Below are 18616 nucleotides of genomic sequence, written 5' to 3'. Positions count from 1 at the left end.
CAAGTATGTTTTATAACTAAAGTTTGTTATTCAAGTCAAGACTTGCAATATACGAATTTATAATAACCTGCCAACATAAGACGCCTCTAGCTAGACCTATTACTAACTGCCGCCGGCTGGGGCGCAGGAAGAAATCCACAAAATCGCGAAAATCGATAACCACACATTCATTGGGATCAGCCTTTTCTGCTGTAATCCAAGCATTTCTCAAGTTTGGATACCTTCTATCGAAATACGCATCTTCTTGTTCTTGGTAGATGCTTAGCATGGCTAATTGAGCTTCGACAATTGTGGTATAGGCCCAGTCATCTGGTGATATTGTGCCCTTAAGCCCAGTAATTCCCACTGCCTCGGCTCTCTGGAAGTTTATACTGCTTCCACCCTGATCGGCGCTAGCAGGTCGCACTTCTTCAAGCTTCCTTTTACCGCTCGGGAGGACTTGAAACAATCGTTATTAGTAGAACGATGTCGAGGTGGACATGACTTACTAATTGACAGTATAGTGCGATCTTTGTCTATGCTTGATTGAGGTTCGATTACTTCGAAATCCTCGCCAAGATTCCCGTCCACGACTTTGGCCTAAAATATATCAGAAATGGTCTAGTATAAAAAATACTGTAAGCCCTCGAGATTGATATGTAAGGCAGCTGATATTCCAATTTTGCAGACCGAGATATAGAAGTTGACAATAGACATTGTACGTACATATTGGAAGCTTTTCGTGGCCAATGGAAGCCAGAGCATAATGTTAGTCTTGCCCTCGTTGTTGTAGTTGTTGATTGTGCCGCGGACTTGCTCAGGTGTTGCTTTGAATTCCGTTTTGGTGACCCTGACGTCAATTGGATCCTGACCTGGCCGGTAAGATTGGAATCGAACCCAATAGTCTTTGGCCCTCACAACCTCCCAGCGTCCTTGGGGATCAAATGGATCCAGTCCGGCCGGGCCATCACCTGTCCTGCCAGTCGACCACCCGATTTCTGAGCAAGGGATGGCGGCTACTGTCTCGAAAAGGGCGGCTGCCACGATGACCCACTGGAAGTGCACGGCTTGCAGTGACTTGCGAATGGACATGTTGTTTTAGAAGATCGAAACTTGGAACCAGTGCTGTAACTGATGAAACTGTGGACGAAGGCTTGTATAAGACATGCTAGAGTCAGTTTTTGAAAGGATTTCCGAACGTGGTTTTGGTTAAATTAGCTATTACAGACACAAAAGGAGCAATCTTTTGCTGACTTTACTTAAACGCTTGGCTGACTGTATCTAAAGGAGTAGATGACTGTATGAAACTATGCAATCATACGACCCAGGAACATCCCAGTATAATCAAGTAAACAAAGGGTCTTTCTGACATCCTCTGCTTTCTGACACACTGTCGATTGTGGGAATAACGATTATTTATCTCCCAAGTTAACTCCAGATCCCTTTTGCAACCAATCGGATCCCCCATATTCCATTTAGCGTGTCAGAAAACAGATGTCAGAAAGACTCGGAGTTGACTTACTGGGGTGCGGCAAGGTTGAGTATAAGGAGGGTTGCACACTCAAGATTGACTATGTAACGGGATGCAATAATCATGGTTAGGATTAGATAGTAAAGATTGTATTCAGTTTTAAAATATTTATTCGTGACAGCGCTCGTTTTACCTGTTACGTCCTGAGTTTAAAAGCTGGTTCGAGATGTAGGTGTAGTAAGGGTTAAAATGGTATTTCTTCTAGGGTTAATCAGATGCCAAACTTCCCTGCTTTTATACTACTATAATACCAACTCTACTAATCTTATCTCTATTTTCTTTCTTTACCTTTTATTTTCTTTTTCTCTTCATTATAATAAATAATAATACTATTATCTGTAATATAATTAATTTTATTAATATTTTATTTCTTGTAAATTTAATATTAACTAATTTATTAAATATATTATATTATTACCTATTTAATAAGAATTCTAAATAATATAATTGCCTTACTTACTGCTGCGACAAAATAAGAAGAGGTATGCCTTAAGGTTTGTACATTTGCAATACGTTTAATTTATTCAGGAAAAATATATCTCCTATTAAATTTATCTACTATAATTATAAAGAATGGAGCCAGCAGATGGGGTAAGAAGTGTAGGTAACTGGTATTAAGCGTGACGTGATATGACGTGCAGGAGCTTGACTCGGCAGAGACAATTAATAGCTTAACCAGCTTCAAACTACTTACCATGCATGCCTTCATACCCACAAGAGAAATAAACTTATCCAGCCTGGTCTATGTTTATATGTTGTTGTGAACCCTTACTCCGTCGGGTCAGGAATAGGCACAGCTTCCCCACGTGTGAAAGAAACGCCATCAAGGTAAAAGACGGGGCTAAGGCCTTGGTTCTGCGTGATAGTAATGCAAAGATCAGTAGAGTCAATGCTTGGGTCGACATATGAGAAGGTATAAGTAAAGTCTTTGTAGGTATTATACCCGACAATGCCACCTTCACCAGAGTCGAATGCCCCATCAATGGACAGTTTAGCGGTATTAATATTATCATCGCAGGTAAGTATGTTTGAACCGTACTCTTTGATACAGTTCTGGCTAACCTGCGCTTTGAAAGTGTACTCGAAGCCCGCCTCAACTGCGACGCGCTGGCAGACCCTGGCGGAATTGTCAAGGTTTCCAGGCAATTGCCTGCGGAATATTAGTACAAATCAATCAGTGTTTTAAATCCTATTAATACGCACAGACACTTGCTACCCTCGGCGCAGAAAAACTGGCTACTGAAGACTGCCGGAGAGGCTCCTTCTACCACCCAAGGATCGATGGTAGAGTCTTCGAAACCACCATTCTCGACGAGGTTAGTAATCTCGGGAGGGCCAGCTGTAGTCGTTGTGGCTTCGACTGTTGTGCTTGTGGCTTCGTCGGCGGTTGTAGAGGTCTCGGTCTCTTGGGAAGTGACAGCAGTCGTAGTCGCGAGGTTGGTAGTAAAAGAGCTGACACCATCGGTCGTAGTGGCAGAAGATTCAACACTGGTCTGAGACTCAGCGACACTCAAAGTCTCTTGAGAGGTTAAGCCAGAAGTAGTCGTCTCCAGTTCTGTAGTGGCAGAGTTGGCTGTAGAGGTTTCTATGGTAACAGATGACTCAATGCTTGACTCGGACTCAGTGATGCTTAGAGTTTCTTGGAAAGTCGTCGTTGTGGCCGAGCCTCCAGCCGTTGTAGTGCCAATTTCGCTGCTGAACGACGATGTTGTTGTCGGCCGAGGATGGGGGACACAAGCCTAAAACTGTAAGCTTCCACTTGGGGCGATAGGGGGCGTTTTAGAGCACTCACGCGAGCGGCGCAGAGGCCCACGCCCAAGATTAGGGAACCAAAGGTAGTAGTGACGCGCATTGTGAACAGACTTATAAAGAGCGACTGGAATTTGAAATGAGTGACAGAAATGTGGTAAGTAAAGAGAAAGAAAGTAAAAGAGACGAAAGAGCGAATTATTCTCTTATCATCACGTTAGGCTTCCTTGAGAGCTGAATGGCGAGCTGGAACTATTGACTTTAGGGCGCGCTACTTGAACAGATGTAGCTAGCAGATTTAATAGTCTCTATAGCCCCTGTTTTTTCAGGGGCAACGCAGGTGGAGTGAGCTCCTAATTTTAGATATCAAATGTTCTTCTGGGTAGGTATGTAATAATGCAAAAGTACTAAATGCAAATTGAAAACAATCTTGTCTCTACGACTAGCATGAGCCAGTTCTATGATATATAATTCCTATTATGATTTTATCACCAGTTTCGCATCGACTTTCAGATCAGTCTCGTCATCATCAAAGTCGCTTATGGATAATGCGTTGTCAGTTCAGATTTTGAGATATCTACGGGATTGGAAATTTCCTCCACTCTCATCGGCACGACTACAGTCGCCCCCGAGATAGTGACAGTACCTGAGGATAGTATTCCTACTGCAGATGATACGACCACGAGACTCTTAGCCATCAAAAGCGATACAACGGCTGCAGCAATTGGGAACTCGACAGAGACTACTGGTACCGGAAAGATGACCACTATCTCGGTTAACAGCTCAGCGGTATCTACGGATGGTCCGACACCTGCAACTGAGGAGAGCACGTCAACAGCGCTTCAGGAAAGTGAGACAGCTGCATCTCAGGAGACTGCATCAACGGTGACGCCATCGCCTACAATGTCGCCATCTTTATCAGCACCCTATTTCTTCTTGAGTTCGGCGCCGATAAGTTCGTCGACCATACCGCCATCGTCGCCCGTCGGACGGGAATTCCAGACATAATAATTGCCCTGCTCACTGCCGGCGCAGAGTGGGAAGAGGTACGGCTTTGATCCACTTGTTCACCTCTATCTTCCTAAATTAAATTGATAATAGCTCGTTGTCGTTGTTGCTTCACTAGCGCAAGGTCGGCCTTCGCTAGCAGTGGGAAATATTATCGGGTCAGCCATCTCGAATATCCTCGGCGCTTTTTCACTTGGACTTTTGTTCCGTCCCACAGGCTCGCACATTGAGTTTGACAGGAGCTCCCGGATTTACTCGCTCTGCTTGCTTGTTATCACCACCTTTGTCGTGCCAATCATTTACTTCTACCGGAGGATCATCTGGTTGGTATGTGGTTCTGTCTTGATTGCGCTCTTCGCAATCTACCTCATCTCCATAGGCTGGGCTATCAGTCGAGGAAGTCTCGCCGCCCCCGAAGGTTCGGATGACGATAGCAGCGACGATGAAAGCGACACACTGTCGATAGAATCGACGCCCTCTGTCAGGAGCCCCCTCCTGCCGAGCCATGAGCAGCGTGAGCCTGAGGATAGGAACGAACTGGACTAGCGAGTGGGTGGCAGTCCTGAGGTGGCCGGTGTCACGAATGTGTCGAGCCATCGAAGGAGACAAAGCCTTGGATATCATGTCGGACTTCTGGTGCTCGGCTTCTTAGCCGTCTGTCTGGCCGGCTATGTTCTCTCACACGCCGCCATTAATGTCACGGACGCTATTGGCATCTCCGATGTGCTATTCGGTATTGTTATTCTTGCCATCGCCACCACGCTACCTGAGAAATTTGTTGCTGTCCTGAGTGGTAACCGGGGCCATGTAGGGATTCTTGTGGCTAATACCGTCGGGAGTAACGTCTTCCTCTTGTTGCTTTGCCTGGGCATTGTAATGGTTGATACCTCTGGAAACATTAATGAGGGTAATGTCAAGATCCCTGAGCTATGTATCCTATGGAGCTCTACGCTTGCGCTTACAATAAGCGTATGGTATGGCGAAAGGTTTGATCGTTGGATTGGAGGAGCTATGTTATTCGGTTACATTGTATTTATAGTCTTGGAGTTTACAGTCATTGATCACGTGGCCTATTCTCTGTAGCCATGCGCGTCAATTGGAAGAGGATACTGAATAGAGCAGGATATCATGGATGAGTTGACTAGCTGATTCGCTATATTTATCCGGGTAGCTATAGCAGCAATAACTTGAGAACAAATATAGCAAGTAAATGATAGTATACCTGATGTTCTTGGTGCATCAGCGACTACCCAGCTCCAGGTTTTCAATATCATGGCACGTGTCGATGAAGCCTGAGTGCCTAATCAACTGTTCTTGGCTATGGAAATTTGGGTGGTTCACAAGTCGATCCGCGATAATTCTCTCGGCTCACATGGCACAAATGCCGTTCCTGATAATCAATTCCAAGGTATGAGAAAGCATGGCTTGGTCAGTTCGGGAGAGCACACCCAGTTTATCACTAACGAGGCCTGCAAACCGGGCCTCACGTCGATGAGACGCAAGTACTCCGAGTCAGTCAAAAGTTGATTGAGTGGACATGCTGTGATGATGAAGTTTATGTAATAGAACACGTTACTCAATGCCAATACCTTCACAGAGTTACAAATCACAACACTCGTCTCCATATCCAAGACAGCCTTCAGCTAACAAGCGTATCGATTGAAGAACACGCCCCCTGGCGATTCTCAAGGGTCTCACGCCATGGATATAGCCGGTACCACAGGTGTCAGCACGCATGGAATCTTATACCCTTCCTCGACTCACGCGCCGGACGACACTATGCCACTCAATATCATCAAGGTCGTCGGCATGTATCGACACAGGCAGATTGAGTGCCTTGTTCAGCTGCTCTCTAGTACTTGCGTAGACCATGCGAGACTGAATATTCTATCAGAGAATGAAGGAAGGGCCGATAAAGTGTTCAACATACCTTAATTGATGTACCCGAAGGAACCCAGGAGATAAAGGCAGTTGAAATTCCGAGGAAGGTTAGCAGAAGTAGAATTTTCTTGGTTCGGGGTACTAAACTCACCTTTTCCCCTCCTCTCCAAGGTCATATTCGACATCGTAGGCAGCGTAGCGAGGGGCAGGTTTACCCTTGTCGTCAGTGGCGGATGCAAGCTTATTCAGGAATGCTTCATAGTTTTTGTCTGATGAGGTCTCGTCCACGACGACACTCTGGCCGTTATCGGAGATTTTGTATATGACGTAGCGGGGTTTGTCTGCATCTCTTCGAGACCGCAGTTCGTTGACTGCGCTAATGCATTCGTCCTGGATTTGCACACTAGGCTTTTCAGCATTTGTTTTGAGAAGGATAATCCTCGTGTCCGCCTGTAGATTGATAACCTTGATGGATAGAGTGATGTTTCTTACCCGGAAGGAATCTGGTGGCGATATTTGTTAGGGTAAGGTTTTATAGAGAACTTGACAGACGAAGCACATACCGACATAGCTTCCTGATTTGTGTGTTGCTAGAAGTTTGGCACAGTTGGTTGGTTGGAATGATGCAGTAGTGAATCACTGGCAGTTTAAATTAGCTGGATGATCATGAAAACCACAGTTATCGCACGGGAGAGCGTTGAGTCGGGTGCATACAAACAAGTACACCGTGGGACGATATCGTGGTATTGGCAGAAGATAGTGAATAAAGCACTGGAATGCCATACTTGACGTACTAGAGCAACTGAATTGGTAGGCTGTATTTATAGTGGCTGATTGCTCATGAGTCACCCCATTTTTAGGGCGGTAACAGTAAGTCTGATGGAGTTACTGTAGTCACAGCACCTACTCTGTCCTTGCTGTCTCGCTACCATGGCCCGAAATGTCCGTACTACGGTGTCGGACCCAACAATGGCGCTGATGCCGGCTGCCCGAGTCATCCTAGTCAGAGCAGAGATCTGCGCTAAACTACCTTATTGCCTAGCCACGCCACGCCACGCCACGGAACGCGCGGCTCCGTGGCTCCGTGGCTCCGTGGCTCCGTGGTCCTTTAAAGTTCCGAAACATCGACACGCTCATACCTCCGCCACTGCACGCACTGGCAAGACAATTTTTCATCGACATCCCACGGAACTCACTTGAGGCCGAGAAGGACAATGGAGACCGAAGAAACCCTTCAGCAACGCCGAAGGAGACTGGGCCAGGTTTCTCGAGCGGTAGGGGGCGAGCACAGCATCATCATGCTACGTGAAGCGGTAAACAGGCTTGGCTAACTATTTTGTAGTGCGAAGCATGCCGCATGCGCAAGGTATGGGCCAGAATAAGATGGCATGGAATGGCATGGCAATGAGTTGCATCCACATGACATGTCTCCCCTCTCCATAACCCTTACTAACCTATTGAGATCCGATGCGATCGCTCCACCCCTTGCTCCAACTGCCGCACTGCCAACCTTACATGCCAAACAGTCTATCCGAGAGCGGATGTCCCTCCCAAACGTGATAGAATAGCGCAGCTGTATGACGTATCAGACATCCCAAGCTCTCTCCGTAGCTAATGTTCATTCAGCGAGGAGCGAGTCAAATATCTCTGTGATCGCCTTTCAACAACTGAGACCCAGCCCAACAGCACAAATGCTACTCGTGACTCAACGACTGGCCCTGCATCGTCTGCTGCTTCCATCCTGACTAGTCAGCATGAGTCGTTCAGGGTAGATGATCCGGGTGTTTACCAAGGTGGTTCGTCTTTCAGTGACCAGTCTGTGCAGGCAAACGATATCTCCCAGTCCAGCATCGCGGCCAGCAATATTGTCAGCCGATACGACTTGGATACCATATCTCGACAATTGAAGGACCACCTTCAACCCTTGGACATGCCGGCTCTTTCCAAGGATTACCAACTGTCTTCAAGTGTCACGTCAAAGCACCATCCAGAAATGGAACTACTGCCAACCCAGCTCGTAGTTGCCGTGCTTCAACAACTCAAGGGTAGGATACCCGTTCACTTCCTCTCCTTTCTAATTGCAATCTTTCTTGCGCAACAAGGTTCATGAGCCAACAACCGGTGTTGTCACTAACATCTCCAGTAAACCGGCCGATCTTCTTATGCTCATTTCTCATCAACGACCCATCATTATTCGAGACCTTGTGTCAGCAGGCATACTACACTGCAGCTCCTCTGTCACTCGGCCAAGCTACCAGTATGTACGGGGTCATGTATTATGTGCTGAAAGAATATGTCCTCCTTCAGAGTCCGCTAGCACAGGAGCATGATTTGAAGGCGCACATTTCCACCTGCGAGAGGAATTTCAGTCGTGGAATTGAAACTTACCAGGCTTTGGCTATGCCTTGCTTTGAGAACGTTTTCAGTCTGGCTCTAGGGGTGAGTAATCAACGCCACAGTCTCATCCCAGCTCAAGTCGTATGCTCATATACTGGACAAAACTTAGATGACCAAAGCACAAGAAGAAGGGAAGCCATTCCTATGCTGTACGCTCTTAGCTGCCGCCGCTAGCCATTGCCGTATGCTCGGCTATTGTCAAGAGGCAACATATGGGAAGCATCAAGCTCGGAGAGCAGACCAAATGCGCCGTGCTTTCTGGTCTATTTACATCACCGACAAGAATATGTCCCTACTTCAAGGTCGTCCATCGTATCTACAAGACACTGAGGTGGATGCCTGGTATCCACGAGTTTCTCCTGATGCTCCTTGCAAAGCCTGGGACGAGCTATTCATTTTGGGAATCAAGTTCGCCAAGATTCAAGGTGAGGTTTATGGCCACCTTTATTCGTCGACTGCACGTCATTCCTCTCCCGCCCAGCAGGAGCAAGCTGTCAATCAGCTTTCAGACAAGATGCAATCCTGGTATATTGACTTGGGTAAAGTAAGCTCTTTGTTTGGTTTCCGCTGCACAATGCGTCACTGACTTGACTTAGCTTGACTCAAGCCAGATGAAAGACCACAAGGTATTCGAACTCTCTAAGAAAAGCTGGGATGTCATGTATTACTCTACCTTGACTTTGATCCTGATCAAGGCAACGACCACGGATGAAGAATCAGGTATCAGTCTGAAATGCGTCGAAGCCGCTCGGGCCGGACTACAAAGTCATCTCATCTGCTTTTCCAGCTATCAGACTATCGACAGCCCTGGATTGGTCTCGGAATCCGACTACGCGAGCTGGTCAGTTCCCCAAATCTCTTGTCGTTGCTATTCTCAACTACTAACCCATGTAACTAAAGGGTCCTTCACCAGTCATCATTGAACCCATTCATTGTCATTTTTCTTCACGCTATTGATGTTGACAATGACATGGAAGATGTCTGCCTTCTAGACCATATGGTAGCTGTCTTGGAGAGGATTTCCGGGGTATCACATGCCTGCCAAACCCTTTTCAAGGTCTGCTCCACGTTCGCTCGCCTCGCAAGGGCACTGATTGAAGCGCGAATGAATAGCGCTGCCTCACACAGCCAGGCAAGAGACGCTCTTCAAGCCTTCACCGAAACGCATTCAGTATCCCAATTTGGCCTGGAGCCATTCGAAGGATTCTTTGGAGCTAATATGATAGAACAGCTTACCAACCATGAATCTTACAGCTTTGCATCTATGCTGGGTAGCTGGACTACTGATGAGACGGAAACTATACGAGGAGTCCCGGAATAGTTCAGAGGACTTTTAAAATTGCCTCCTGTCTAATCAAGCATATTCAAAATTTCGATGCAGTTTTTAACCAAAATGTATCGCATATCCACCAGACAATGAGTACCCTATATCTAATTGGTTCCTTTCGTGTGTCCAATTGTGGGTCCTCTACCCGAGTCAGCCTGTCTTGTCCTTGCCGGAGGCACGGGGAGCGCGGCTCCACGCCATCCCGCTTTTAAACCGAGGCCGGACCATGCTTCTATAAATGAGGATGGCAGAGAAGAGTATAAGAAAGGCATAAATAATTAATAACCTTCTACACAGGATGACAACTTATACATCATTATCTACACTCCCTCCTGACCCTGCTTGTAAGCCTTTTAAAATGTCGTCGTATTGCTCGCCAGTATCAGATGTCGACAACCTGGGCATTGAGCCTCTCACTACATTGGATGCTTTGATGCCTAAGAATTACATTCGTGTGCTTCTGGCTTTTCGGACTTCCGAGCCTTTCAATGTGGTCTCTCTGCGACTTCAGTCTGGTCTGAATGCTACGACAGAGAAAATACCGTGGATATCTGGACAGGTTCGTTCCGCTGGCGATGGCGACAAACAGGCTGCCCATGGTGCAATCTATTACTCCTCCTCCAATTCAGGCTCCCCGCAGATCATTGACTGTGGCTCAATTGAGGAACCAATCTCAAGCCTAGAGGCTCACGCGATGCATTCAACCACCATTCCAGAAGATGTCTGGCCACTTGGCGCATTACCTGGAAGCGACGATTCTTCGGTTTTTGGAGCCAGTATCTTTCGCTTCAAAGATGACCAAGGACTTGGACTATGTGTTTGCATGCATCACCATGCAGTTGACGCGGCGGGTTTCACCGAAGTGCTCAAGATTTGGGCTCGGGAAACAACCACACGTGGATCGTCGACACCACAGTCTGGTGGTACCAGGCTTTCTCGTATTTCTGAAGCACTTGCTTCTCAGATTATTGAGGCATCTTCTAAGGGTACGGAGCAGCTATTCAGGTTGCTCCCTGAATACTCTCCTAGTCCTCCAGCCATGCCAGCGAGCTTCCCGTCCTTCGCTTCTCAGATGTTTACGATACCAACTAATCATCTGGAGGCCTACAAACAGGTTTTGGCCCCTCTCCTAGAAACGCCCCCTTCCACCAATACTGTGCTTTGTGCACTTTTATGGTCTTTCATCACGCGCATTCGGGCACAGCATGAAGAAAACACCTTGTCTCTCACCTCAAGCCGGCTGGTTATGGCTGTCAATGGCCGTCGGCGAATTGGTCCCAACTTTTCCCCGCCAGACAAACCCTACATCGGGAACCTTGTTCTGTACGCTTCAGCCGAACAACCTTTTGACACTCTGAAAATTGCTGCAGCGTCTGTCCATGATTGTGCAGAAGTATGCAATACTATCACTCAATCGTTTGCCCCAGCCAAGATCAACTCGCAGCATATTGCCAATGTTTACGAACTAGGCAGACAGGCCGGGGACTGCAGCACAATATTCCCTGGGTGGGACCTTTTCAACCATAGGGACGTCACGATCACCAGCTGGGCCGATCTAGATTTGTATCAGATGAACTGGGGCTCAGAGCTTGGGCAGCCCGACTTTGTCCGATTCCCTTTTAGCGTGGCAGATGGAGTATGCATTATCCTGCCTCGCAGGAGAGTCAACTCCGCACCTCATTCCCAGAATCTTGTTGAAGTGGTTATCATGCTCAAGGCAGAGCATCTGGATGCACTCAAGACGGATAGCTTGTGGCAAAGCCTGGTAGGAGAACAATGAGGCATTCGTACTTTTGGATCGCCTGAAAGCATTGTTCTTATCATTAAACTCTTATACCGCCTAGAAATAATGTTAGTTTCTTACTAATAAATTGCAAGCTTTAAGACGCTGAAGACAGTCTTCCGCAGCCGAGGTATAGTATTAAGTATTGATCAGTCCTGAAGCATTCCCTGCCCTGGATAATGAAATAATGTAAATGCCGCCTAAGATCTCTTTCTGAATCTGAAAAATGTACCCTGCCTTTGGCCATGACTAACATGTTGGAGGAAGATACTCATTGGAAATATGTATAATGTTGCAGCAGACCAAGGTTAGATATGTACAAGTGCGACTGTGGATACTTCTGCGTTGCTTTAGCCTGAAAATTATTAGAAGAAATGACGAGCAACATGTGAGGCTAGTCTACCTACACAGTGGCGTGGGAACTAGACATAAAAGATCATCAGTGATGATGAAAGTCATTCTCCTCTCGGTTCGATGTATCCATGGCGACCGTGGCGCGACCTCGTTGTTCCAGGTTGCAACGGCCCATTTGAGGCTCTATCGAGTTATCCAGTCAGGTTTGCTGTGGGCATAGTTATCCCTAGTGATGGTGGTGTCGAAAAGGTACTACATGCTTCTAGCCAATGCTCGCCGGATGTATTTTCGCGCCTCGCCAACAACAGTGCACAGTATTTCTAGCCGAAACCTTCGGTGTGATACCAGAAACATACTAGTCTGCATCAAGTTAAACACTATGAGTTTCTCTCCATTCATATCTGCTCCGTCGATGTGCCCGTTATGTGATCACTGATACGTAATCGCCGCGGATCCGCGGTGACCGACACTCCGAAATGTGGACGGTTCACGATTCGACATCCTTGCTAGCAACTGCGAAGAGAAAAGGGAAATAGAGGAATGCCCATAATACAAAAGGGTGTTACCCAAGGCGCGTTTGTTAGTATTACCGCTCTCTCTACCCTTTAATTACCGCTGTGCGTATTTATCTGGTGGGATCTTTACATCTTCTGCCATCAGATTCGGTCGTCTCGCCAAATTTCATTATACATCACTCTCTTCATTCAGCAAGTTTTACATCTTGACTTCTTGTTCGCGTCTTTGCAATGGATGGTGAGTCTAGTAACAGCCATACCTTAGTTCAGGATGCGGCTTCTTAGACCGCATATCCTTACTCATCATTACTTCTAGATGATGCCGCAGCTCTCGTCCTCGACAATGGGTATGTCGCTACCAGCTTACGTCAGCTGATGTTATTCGACTCCTGGGGACTGATCATTCTCTTTCAGGTCGGGCATGTGTAAAGCGGGCTTCGCAGGGGACGACGCCCCCCGTGCTGTTTTCCGTAAGTTATTCCCAGATCCTTCATCATCCAAGATGGTTATCTGCTATCTTACATTCTTGACCTCAGCCCAAGACCCAAACTACATTGTTGATGCCGTCACTGATCATAGTATAGCATCCATTGTCGGGCGCCCTCGCCATCATGGGTAAGCATACATTCCCTATGCCGCGTCATATTTTTGGATGAAAGATGGGAAAGCGTGTGGGCTTGACCAGAAATGATCAAGCCTTTCGACTCCTGGGACGTGATTTATAGAGCTGACCATGTGCTATTACTATAATAGAATCATGATCGGGATGGGCCAGAAAGATTCCTATGTCGGAGATGAAGCAGAGTCTAAGCGCGGTATCCTCACGCTTCGGTACCCTATTGAACATGGTATAGTTACCAACTGGGATGATATGGAAAAGATTTGGCATCATACATTCTACAACGAGCTCCGTGTAGCTCCTGAAGAACACCCTGCTCTTTTGACTGAAGCCCCAATTAACCCAAAGTCGAATAGAGAGAAGATGACGCAAATCTTTTTTGAAACATTTAATTCGCCAGCTTTCTACGTTTCTATTCAAGCCGTCCTTTCTCTCTATGCCTCGGGCCGCACAACTGGTATTGTCTTTGATTCTGGCGACGGAGTTACTCACGTCGTTCCAATCTACGAAGGCTTTGCCATCCCACATGCTATCTCCCGTATCGATATGGCCGGCCGGGACTTAACTGACTATCTTATGAAGCTATTAACAGAGCGTGGGTATACGTTTTCGACTACTGCTGAACGCGAGATTGTTCGTGATATCAAAGAAAAGCTATGTTACGTCGCTTTAGACTTTGAGCAAGAAGTCGAGACAGCAGTGAAAAGCTCGGCGTTAGAAAAGACGTACGAATTACCAGATGGTCAGATGCTTACAATCGGCAACGAACGTTTCCGAGCTCCCGAAGCCCTCTTCCAGCCTGGCGTTATCGGCTTAGAATCGGGCGGTATCCATATGACAACCTTCAATGCAATCATGAAGAGCGACGTTGATATTCGAAAAGACCTTTATGGTAACTTAATTATGGTATAGCTCCACCTGTCTGATGAGATTAAAGGTGAAGAAACCCAAGTCACTGACTTGTGAACTTAGTCTGGAGGCACAACCATGTACCCTGGTATCGCCGATCGAATGCAGAAGGAGATTGTTGCCCTGGCGCCTTCATCTATGAAAGTCAAGGTTGTAGCTCCTCCTGAGAGGAAATATTCGGTTTGGATCGGAGGTTCTATCCTCGCATCGCTTTCGACATTTCAGCAGATGTGGGTTACCAAACAGGAGTATGATGAGAGTGGCCCGTCTATTGTTCACCGCAAATGCTTTTAGCGCCATGATTGCTGCCATCACGAGTCCCAGGCAGAAACAATAACCAAGCCAGTAATGGGGAGCCAAGATGATTAAATGGGTCTAGCAGAAAGGGAAATACTACGGACACTACCGAGTCAAGGACGGTGAAGCCCGCGCTCTGAACAGTATGTTCAGATACACTATAGACAGGGGAGTGTTTCACTATGCTTTGTAGTTAGAAGTCGAAAGACTTTTCAACAGAGCTGTGTCTAGGGGTAATTGGTTGAACTAGCATGCTGTTAACTACTCTGGTCGCAGATAATATACTGACCGATTACAGTTCTGTTCCACGCATTTATTGTTATTATTGAGTTAGTATGACTTATTTACTTAAAGCAGTAGGAACCTACAACGAGATAAAAGCATGTCTTGAACACCAGTTATACGTTTCTTATACTGTGTAAGAATGTATTACTAGATATGTTTTGTTATTTCTTTCTTCCTACAGAAACTTTCAACATTTCGAATGTTCGCTCTGATTTCATCATGCTCTGGGCTTAAATAAATACCTATAGAGCTTTCCCCAACTAATACCCGTATAAGCTCACACAAACTAACACCCTAGCAAGGTCCGATATATTAATAGTGCCATAAAGCTTATCCATAAGCCTTGTTACGGACCCTACGTCAAAATTATACGATGAGAACTCTATAGAGATCCTTATTAAAAGAAATATTATAACTTCTTAGATTAAGCCTTTTATTATTTAATTAATTTCTATTAGTAATTTAAATACACCTTTTTAATATTACTATTAGTCTTAGAATAATTTATTATTAATAGGTATTATTATATTCTATTTATAGTATCTTTTAAAACCTACGTATAAGTTAAAAATATTTGTTAATAATCCTTAAAGTATTATATATAAGCCTTCATAAGAATAAAACTTATTTTTTAAAAAATTAGATAAAGTTTAATAATTTATTTATAATAATAATTATGAGAAATATTAAGTTAAAGCCTTTATATATTAATGGCTTTATTATAAAATCTATACAGCTACTTGCCATCACCTGTCACAGCTCGACCAGACTGGCCTACCCTAGACCACTAACAAGGTAGATCCGGATCACGTGGCGATACGTTATCGCAGAGACTTTGTTTACCGACCAGATAGTTCCTGAACGTAGCTCCTCGAGCTACGTCTTGTTAATAGAGCCTGACCTGCCTGCAGTGCCTATCCGTAGCAATAGACCGTATTCTGCCTGAAGCGTTCCCCGTTCACCTGCCCTACCGAGCCCAGCCCGTGACACTACGTAGCTCCCACCAATTGGACGCCGAACGCAATGCCTGCCCACCCGACTCCCCCCGCTATCCCAGGAAGCCGCGCCGAATATGAGGCATGCTATGCAGAGGACCCCGATAAGTGGTACCAATACCTAAGCGACGCCTACGCCTGGATGAAAGAACAGGAATCCAACCAGGTCGCAGCCGATAGGAAGCTCGTAGAGCTCCAAGTCCAGGTCGAGACCCAGCAAGAGGAAATCCTGAACCTCCAGAACACCCTACAGGCGGTACAGATCGAGAAGTCCGCCGCCATGATGCAGAGGTCATGGGTAGAGGACCGGCTTGATAAGAAAGAAAAGGAACTAGAGGCGGCCCGGGATGAAGCCCGCCAAGCTATAGCCTCTAGACTACCTACTGTATCAGCCCTAACGCCCTCCGCTACGCCTGATCCCCTTGCTAAGACGCAAGCAGCTGAGATTGTGGGAGCGGCTCCGCCTCCTACTACCCGATCTACCGCCTCCGCCTACCTTTCAGAACGACTACCCGACCCTGAGAAGTTTGAAGCTACCCGCGCAGACTTACGCCGCTTCCGTGATGCCATTACAGAGAAACTAACCGTTAATGAAGACCGATACCCGACTGCAGTGAGCCGTATGGCTTATGTGAATAGCCGACTGAACAAGGAATCCTACAAGCTCATACAACCTTACATCTTTAAGGGAGCTTGCCGCCTTCCAGACTATCAGGATATCTTGGATATCCTACAGGGCGCCTATGGGGACCCGAACGAAGCCAGAACAGCACGACGGAAGCTAGATGTTATCAAACAGAGAGATAGAGACTTCTCTACCTTCTATGCCGAGTTTCAGAGCCTGAGCCTTGATAGCGGCCTTGAGGGAGATGCCCTGGCCCCTTTCCTCGAGAAGGCCGTATCGAAAGAGCTATCCGAGATGCTCCTGAATAACCCCCCTGCCGATTACAGCTATAATACATTAGTATCGCACTTCAAGGAACTGGATATACGCCTGCAAGAATACCGTGAGAAGAGCCGACCCTATATCCCTAAGAGGTCGAACCCTATACCTCGTGTAGGTCCTACACGCACACGGGCCGAGAGACAAGAGAGGAAGTCCCCCTCGCCCCGTAGGGGTCGAAGCCCCCCTGAGAATCCCCAGCTTGCCGGAGACCCCATGGACTTAAGCAATCAACGCCGCTATATCCGCCCGAACTACCGCAGAGAGAATAACCAGTGCTTCCGTTGCGGGTCGTCATCTCACTACCTCCGCGACTGCCCTGAACCCGACACCCGGCCTGCTAAATTCCGACACGCAGCTATTCCCCAGAGCCCTTACCGCTATAGCCGTCACTCCTCTCCAAGATCCCCGGCTCTAGACCGATCCGACTCCCGCAACTCACGAAGGCACCAGGAAAACGGGGCGAGCCTGTCCTAAGTCGGCGGCAGGCTCCCGCCTCACTACCACCCGCACTGAAGATCAGACTATCTGCCGCCTCGGTCCATGGGATTCCAGTTGAAGAGGAAGGGAACCAACGTTCTAACTTAATGATTTTACCTGCTAACCTAATATCAACTGGAAAGGAACCAATACCTTCTTACGCTATGACAGATAGCGGAGCAGAAGGGAAAGGATTCATTGATGAAAGCTGGGCTAAGTCCCAGAACCTGCAATTCCGCCCCCTGAAGAGGCCTTTCGAAATAGAAGTATTCGATGGCCGCCCTGCCGAGAGTGGACAGATCACCCACTACGTCCGTGCCGGACTCCGTATCGCCGACCACTACCAGAAGAATATGTTATTCTACGTCACCCGGCTAGCCAGCTATCCTATAGTCTTAGGAATGCCCTGGTTAAAGCAACACGATCCACAGGTAGGCTTCGCAGCCCACACCTTTACCTTTAATAGTCTATACTGTCAGAAGTTCTGTAATACACCAGCCAAGCCCACAAAAATCAAAGCCCTACAGACCGTCCCAAAGAAATTCCTCCGCCAGCTAGAACAGAACATTCCCCAAAGCCTGAGGAGGAAGGATATCCTTCCTATATCCCTACAAGCTGTCAGACTATATAGCCGGAGAACCCGCTGTCGCTTCTTCGCTGTCACCCTGGAACAGATAGACAGAGCATTACAGAATAAGAGTGAGGATCTGAGACTGCCCGAGGAACTACGAGAGTTCCAGGACGTATTTTCGCCTAAAGAAGCAGAGAAGCTACCTCCGCACCGAGCCGGAGATCACCACATTGAACTGATACCCGGAGGGAAGCTGCCCTTCGGCCCGCTATATGGAATGTCCCGAGAAGAGTTGACAGCTCTACGAGAGTGGCTCGATGAGAACCTGCGCAAAGGATTCATCCGACCTAGCTCTTCACCCGTCGCCTCCCCAGTGCTGTTTGTCAAGAAGCCAGGCGGCGGGCTACGATTCTGCGTGGACTACAGGGCCCTGAATAATATCACCGTAAAGGACCGCTACCCGTTACCCCTGATCAAGGAATCCCTGAACAACCTGTCCGGCATGAAGTACTTCTCCCGCATAGATATTGTATCCGCTTTTAACAACCTCCGGATCGAGAAGGGCCAAGAATACCTCACGGCCTTCCGGACCCGTTTCGGATTATATGAGTCCCTGGTCATGCCCTTCGGCCTGACAGGAGCCCCTGCAACGTTTCAACGTTATATTAACGACGCTCTGCGAGAGCACCTGGATATATTCTGTACAGCTTACTTAGACGACATCCTGATTTACAGCCGGACCCGGGAGGAGCACATAGAGCACCTCAAGTTGGTGCTCCAGAGGCTGAGATCCGCTGGGCTCTTCGCAAACCCATCGAAGTGCGAATTCCTAGTGAAAGGGACGAAATTCCTGGGCCTGATCGTGGGCCAGGAAGGCATCAGAATGGACCCCGCGAAGGTTGAGACTGTTAAGAACTGGAAAACACCGACCTGCCTGACAGATGTACAAGCCTTCATTGGCTTCGGGAACTTCTATAGGAGGTTCATCCGTGA

General features: G+C 47.2%; 5 protein-coding genes across 5 annotated transcripts; 3 read left to right on the top strand and 2 right to left on the bottom strand.

Annotated features, from left to right (window-relative positions):
• Window positions 1-176: 176 nt before the first annotated feature.
• FOXG_04585 (uncharacterized protein) lies at window positions 177-1071 on the bottom strand (the record flags this gene model as incomplete). Its single annotated transcript, XM_018382616.1, has 4 exons — window positions 177-189; window positions 237-438; window positions 489-579; window positions 706-1071. 4 exons carry the CDS (start codon window positions 1069-1071, stop codon window positions 177-179), a joined length of 672 nt encoding a protein of 223 aa, XP_018239362.1.
• Window positions 1072-2049: 978 nt separating this feature from the next.
• On the bottom strand, window positions 2050-3491 carry FOXG_04584 (uncharacterized protein). Its single transcript, XM_018382615.1, has 3 exons — window positions 3303-3491; window positions 2714-3249; window positions 2050-2660 (listed from the first exon to the last, which is right to left on the bottom strand). Exons 1-3 carry the CDS (start codon window positions 3360-3362, stop codon window positions 2279-2281), a joined length of 978 nt encoding a protein of 325 aa, XP_018239361.1. The 5' UTR covers window positions 3363-3491; the 3' UTR covers window positions 2050-2278.
• Window positions 3492-4018: 527 nt separating this feature from the next.
• Window positions 4019-9866, top strand: FOXG_04581 (uncharacterized protein; the record flags this gene model as incomplete). Its single annotated transcript, XM_018382614.1, has 11 exons — window positions 4019-4061; window positions 4130-4305; window positions 4361-4747; window positions 4814-5236; window positions 7491-7514; window positions 7611-7723; window positions 7775-8193; window positions 8292-8587; window positions 8655-9089; window positions 9142-9386; window positions 9446-9866. The coding sequence occupies 11 exons, from the start codon at window positions 4019-4021 to the stop codon at window positions 9864-9866; spliced, it is 2982 nt and encodes a 993-aa protein (XP_018239360.1).
• A 364-nt stretch (window positions 9867-10230) lies between these two features.
• FOXG_04580 (uncharacterized protein) lies at window positions 10231-11652 on the top strand (the record flags this gene model as incomplete). The annotated part of the gene is made up of 1 exon (XM_018382613.1): window positions 10231-11652. The coding sequence occupies one exon, from the start codon at window positions 10231-10233 to the stop codon at window positions 11650-11652; it is 1422 nt and encodes a 473-aa protein (XP_018239359.1).
• A 1103-nt stretch (window positions 11653-12755) lies between these two features.
• Window positions 12756-14346, top strand: FOXG_04579 (actin, gamma; the record flags this gene model as incomplete). The annotated part of the gene is made up of 5 exons (XM_018382612.1): window positions 12756-12762; window positions 12841-12871; window positions 12939-13139; window positions 13278-14049; window positions 14116-14346. 5 exons carry the CDS (start codon window positions 12756-12758, stop codon window positions 14344-14346), a joined length of 1242 nt encoding a protein of 413 aa, XP_018239358.1.
• Between the last annotated feature and the right edge of the window lie 4270 nt (window positions 14347-18616).

This window comes from Fusarium oxysporum, chromosome 4, assembly GCF_000149955.1.
Source record: "Fusarium oxysporum f. sp. lycopersici 4287 chromosome 4, whole genome shotgun sequence".
In the NCBI taxonomy this organism is placed as follows: Eukaryota; Fungi; Ascomycota; class Sordariomycetes; order Hypocreales; family Nectriaceae; genus Fusarium; species Fusarium oxysporum.
Note: the sequence above shows the minus strand (reverse complement) of the source record. Positions and strands in the feature narration are given on the sequence as shown.

Coding starts and splice junctions, on each gene's coding strand:
- FOXG_04584 (XM_018382615.1), bottom strand. CDS start 3,362: ATGCGCGTCACTACTACCTTTGGTTCCCTAATCTTGGGCGTGGGCCTC. Junction 3,250..3,302: donor TGGGCCTCTGCGCCGCTCGC/GTGAGTGCTCTA, acceptor TTACAGTTTTAG/GCTTGTGTCCCCCATCCTCG. Junction 2,661..2,713: donor GCCGAGGGTAGCAAGTGTCT/GTGCGTATTAAT, acceptor AATATTCCGCAG/GCAATTGCCTGGAAACCTTG.